The sequence below is a fragment of the Nicotiana tomentosiformis genome, chromosome 1 (genome assembly GCF_000390325.3).
Source record: "Nicotiana tomentosiformis chromosome 1, ASM39032v3, whole genome shotgun sequence".
In the NCBI taxonomy this organism is placed as follows: domain Eukaryota; kingdom Viridiplantae; phylum Streptophyta; class Magnoliopsida; order Solanales; family Solanaceae; genus Nicotiana; species Nicotiana tomentosiformis.
In genome coordinates, this window is record NC_090812.1 from 53,312,571 (window position 1) to 53,317,912 (window position 5,342).

At 39.1% G+C, this 5,342-nt stretch overlaps 1 protein-coding gene across 1 annotated transcript; it reads left to right on the forward strand.

Annotated features, from left to right (window-relative positions):
* Positions 1 to 591: 591 nt before the first annotated feature.
* On the forward strand, positions 592 to 1,718 carry LOC104094267 (ethylene-responsive transcription factor ERF010-like). Its single transcript, XM_009600148.4, has one exon. It carries the CDS (start codon positions 646 to 648, stop codon positions 1,501 to 1,503), a length of 858 nt encoding a protein of 285 aa, XP_009598443.1. The 5' UTR covers positions 592 to 645; the 3' UTR covers positions 1,504 to 1,718.
* Positions 1,719 to 5,342: the final 3,624 nt, after the last annotated feature.

Below are 5,342 nucleotides of genomic sequence, written 5' to 3' on the forward strand. Positions count from 1 at the left end.
CTGGAAGCTAGCTAGCTTGGAATAATATTTCAGTTCCAAGTGTGAGAAGCAAGTTGCATCATTAATTACCACTTCACATTCCCCTTTGTTTACCCTACGTACATCCCGGCCGTTTAAGGTTATACTATATATAATTTATTTAGCTTAGCCACTTTCATGGATACCCAATTGCACGTCAAGTTGGTGCTTATACATGGATATGCTTCATCTTAATTTAAGAGTTTAATATAAGACTACATCTTTTCATGTCAAGCCAAGATACTTAATTCTACTAAGTATAATATATACAATGCAAAAGATTGATCACTAAAACTAATAGCAAAACAACAAACAAATAATTGAGAGAAAGGGTATATGCCTTAGCCTTCGGGCCCTCAATAGTTTAATATATGGGTAATTATATATATCTTGTGCACACCTTGACTATTTTACCAAATATTCACTACTTTTTTCCGATAAATAAGAATAAATCACCTAATATATATATTTTTTAATTTGTATTAGAATTTGAATAGCGATACTATTTAATTGAGCGTTGGATTACACCAAGTGCCCTTATTTATAGTCCAGATTGACAATACTACTGATTATAGAAGTATACTTTCTTCTCATTGTCATCTATACTATTTTATAACTTTGCCCTAAATGGCTGGTACAGAAACCACGAAAACCACCACAATCACCAACAGCAACACCACCAAATCATCACCACAACTAAACAAATCAATTTCAAGAAAATTTGTGGGTGTAAGACAAAGACCATCTGGAAGATGGGTTGCTGAGATTAAGGACTCATCTCAACGTGTGAGATTATGGCTAGGAACATATGATACTCCTGAAGAAGCTGCTCGTGCCTACGATGAAGCTGCTCGAGCCTTACGTGGGGAAAATGCACGAACAAATTTTGCTTCTACTCTCTCAAATCCCAACTCAGATCATGATCAATCAATAAATATGTTGCAATCAAATGATAGCAAACATGGTCTCAGTTTTTCTTCGCTAAAAGCTAAGCTAAGCAAGAATTTACAAAGTATCATGGCTAGGAACTCAGAGAATAAGTCAACATCCAAGAGTAGAGTAAGTGACCATTTCACATTTGCTAGAATTTTCCACTTCAAAAACAATTATCACCAATACCAAAGTCATCATATGGACATGAAAAAAATAGAGAAAGTTGTGCAGCCAAGTATTAGAGTACTTCCACAGGTAACTGATAATAACAATAATAATGATCTATCATCTTGGGAAAATTTAAGTGTGTCGGATTGTAGCAGTGAATGGGCAGCTTTTAGGCAACATGGGCTGGACTCAGATAATGGATCATCTGATGCAAGTGAATATTTTCTTGGTTCAGATTCAATGGCAGGGACGTGGGTTAGTAGTCCAGATATTATGAGCAGTAGCAGTGAAGGATCAAGAAGCAAGAGGTTTAAGGTTTCTTCTTCTGTAATGGTTCCTCCTACTTTTAGTGAATCTCCCTTACATGGTGATAACTACTACTAGTAGGTTTGATTTTCTTGTCTTTTTGGTTTTTTGTTTTTGATGTGTTTGTAACCTAATCAAGGGTTGGATCTTTAAGAGATTCCCTGTAGAGAGAAGAAACCAAAATAGTTTTACTGTTTTCTAGTGATGCAGTTTTAATTTGAAAGCTTGTACAGTGAAGAAATTAGAAAAAAGGGAACCCCATAAATAAGACCATTAAAGAAAATGTTTGGGTACACGTATTTTCGTAATTTGGTAAGAGTATTTTTTTTTATATAGTAATTATCAAATTTTATTACCAAAGCGGATATTTACAGCACAAGTTAACAAAAATTGCACTAAGGCTGGACATTCTTCCGAGTCCTTAGTTAACATCCTATACTACCTGTACTAACAACTAACTATCAATCACGGAAGCAGGTGTAGTTTGGTACCCAAAAAAAAGCCTATTTTCAGCTTCTTTCTCGCTATAGAAAATCAATTTTTTGCTAATATTTAAAAGTACTTATCTTTTAAAAAAAAAAAAACTTACATTTTGAAGGTGGATAATAACATGCAGTTAATTTACATATGTTACCCCTTATTACCTATAATTATAGTAATTTCTTTCATATGAATTTTTCATTAAGTGTAATGTTTTCTTTCATTTGCATGTGGTTGCTTAGTTTGCAGTATAGATCAACTGCGGATTTTAATAATTTTTCATTTCTAAAAAATCATGCGTAAGCTCATTTAAAATCAGTTTTATCTCGTTTTGGCGACATCACTGATTGCGTTACTGATCCGACATTTATATGCTAAAAAGCTAACTATTTAACCCAAAATCTTGAAGGGGGGCGAAAACTTTTACAAACAATTCTCAGATTTTTAGTCGTTCTTGGTCCTTCAAAGTTCATCTTAATTAATGTCTCGTCAATTAATTGACGAGGCTCCTTTCCTCAAATTATTTGGAAGTCACATAGTATTGTGTTTAAATTGAATATTTAACCTCATTGATAGGAGTACAAAGAAACATTGACCTGTAATTGGGCATTCACTAATTATTATGATTACTCGAAGATTCCGAAAATGGTCTATATACATTTTAGTTATTTGTATACGGTCGAAATAGATTTTGGCATTCGTACGTTTAATTGAGTTCGAATGATAGGTGACCGAAATGAGACTTCGAGACGAATTCCGAAGATAGTACAAACAAGCTTCGAGCTCCAGGACCGATCGAGGAATCGACTCGGTATCATTATCGAGCCCATGACCAAATCGAACCGCATAACAACGTGAAGGTTGTCGGAGACGCACGGACTGATAATGGCGAACTCGTATCAAGGCCGAGGGCTCGACCCAATACCGAGCTCGATCCAGTATCGAGCTCGCAGACAAGAGCCGTTGCAACCGCACTAGGGGAGAGAATTTTGGCCGGAATCGAGGAAGAGACAATTCATCATGAGTTCTCCACTATATATTTTTTATTATAAATAAAGTAAGATCCCTCTACTATAAAAGGGGGAATCCTTGTAAGCACAGAGGAGGTTCACACATTGTAAGAAAAGACTACTTTTCTTATTGAAGAATAAATCTCTTGAGCTTGTTTTACTCAGCATACTCACTCTTCTTGTTTAATAATTTATCTCCCGTTTTTATAGCGAAGAATCTAAACATTTTCACTTCTACATACGATTTATGTCAAGCTATATCACATATCCTTAGAACTACTTATAAATTTAACTATATCCAATTTTCCGGGTAAACAGTTTGGCGCCCACCGTGGGGCTAAGGGTAACAGTGGTTGTTTGATACAAATCTGCAATACACACCAGTTTACAACTTCAAATCAGCAATGGAAAACCCTCGATTGATGGCTTAACCTATCGACCACGAAGCCGACCTTCAAGATGAAACCAACAACTTGATACCCAGGGCCGGAAGGCCACTTAACGATGTCACTGAAGCTCGAGTCGAAGAACCTGAAATCCGAGTCGAAGTACCGCTAGATGTCAATTCACAAGTGGCTCTTGAGGCGAACCAACGTTCCGAACTGGAAAAAAGCATTCAGGGCGGTACTCAATCCGTAGCTCGAGACACCCATAATGTGGAGGAGATCGGAGTCAGCTTACGGATGATCTTCGAGATGTTACAAGCCCAGCAAATAGCGATAGCTCAGTTGTAGAGACAAACTCAGGTACAAAGCAGGCCAGAGCCCAATCCGCTTCGAGAAATCACCCACAGAACGAAGCCAGCCATAGTGAAGTCAAACGAGCAAGAATTGGGGACTACTCCCGAAATTACTAAATTACTAGAGGAACTCACAAAACGAGTCGAAGCCAACGATAAAAAAGTAAAAACATATAATTCAGGGTCGATTAGATCCCGGGAGCTCCACCAATGATAAAAGGGCTGGATTCGAAAAAATTTATACAAAAGCCTTTTCCCTCGAGTGCAGCCCCAAAACCAATCCCCAAAAAATTTTGTATGCCCGAAATTCCCAAATATAACAGTACGACCAATCCCAACGAACACGTCACTTCTTACACGTGTGCCATCAAGGGTAACGATTTGGAAGACGATGAGATTGAATCCGTGTTATTGAAAAAATTCGGAGAGACCCTCTCGAAGGGAGCGATGATTTGGTATCATAATCTGCCACCAAATTCCATTGATTCTTTTGCCATGTTAGCGGATTTGTTTGTAAAGGCACATGCTGGTTCCATAAAGGTTGCAACAAGGAAATCAGACCTCTTCAAAGTAAAACAAATGGGTAATGAAATGCTGAAGGAGTCCGTGTCCCGATATCAAATGGAACGCATAGAATTGCCACCGGTCACAGATGACTGAGCCGTCCAAGCTTTCACCCAAGGGTTGAACGAGCAAAGTTCAATAGCATCACATCGGCTGAAGCAAAATTTGATCGAGTATCCAGCGATAACTTGGGCGGATGTACACAACCGATATCAGTCAAAAATTAGGGTCGAAGACGACCAGTTGGGAGCTCCTTCCGGATCCATGCATCAGAACAGGACAGTTATTAAAAACCAGAGGGACATCGACAGATAGCAAAGGCCGAATAGAGACCGATATCAACCATACGTTGCAGATCGAATGAACAACGGTTCGACGCGCAATGCCGCTCGGAACAATCGAAGGAGTGATCGAGGACAAAATTCTCGGGGGCTTATGAGCAAGAGTGGCTTTGATAAATATGCCGATCCTATATAGGCACCTCGGTTATCGGAGTACAATTTCAGCATCGACGCATTGGGCATTGTATTGACAATCGGAAGAATCAAAGATACTAGGTGGCCCAGACTCATGCAAACCGACCATTCCCAAAGGAACCCGAATTCGATGTGCAGATAGCATGGTACGCATGGCCACAGAACCGAGGATTGCAGATAATTAAGAGAAGAGGTAGCCCGTCTATTCAATGAGGGCCACCTTCGGGAGTTCCTCAGTGACCGAGCCAAGAATCACTTCGGAGAAAGGAACGCCGGCAAAAAAGATAAACAAGAGGAACCTCTGCATATCATTCATATGATCATCGGTGGGGTCGATACTCCATAGGGACCCGTTCTCAAATACGGCAAGATACCGGCCACAGGGGAAAAACAAACTTGAGGTTATGTACCCGAGGGCACTTTATCATTCGGAATTGAAGAAGCCGAGGGCATCTCTCAACCTCATAACGATGCTCTGGTAATTTCTATTTTATTAAATAAAGTTCAAGTTAAGCGTGTCTTAGTGGATCCAGTTAGCTCTACGAATATCATCCGGTCTTGGGTAGTGGAGAAGCTCGATTTATGGAATCAAGTCATGCCCGCAGCTCGGGTCTTAAACGAATTCAATATGGCCAGTGAAACAACTAA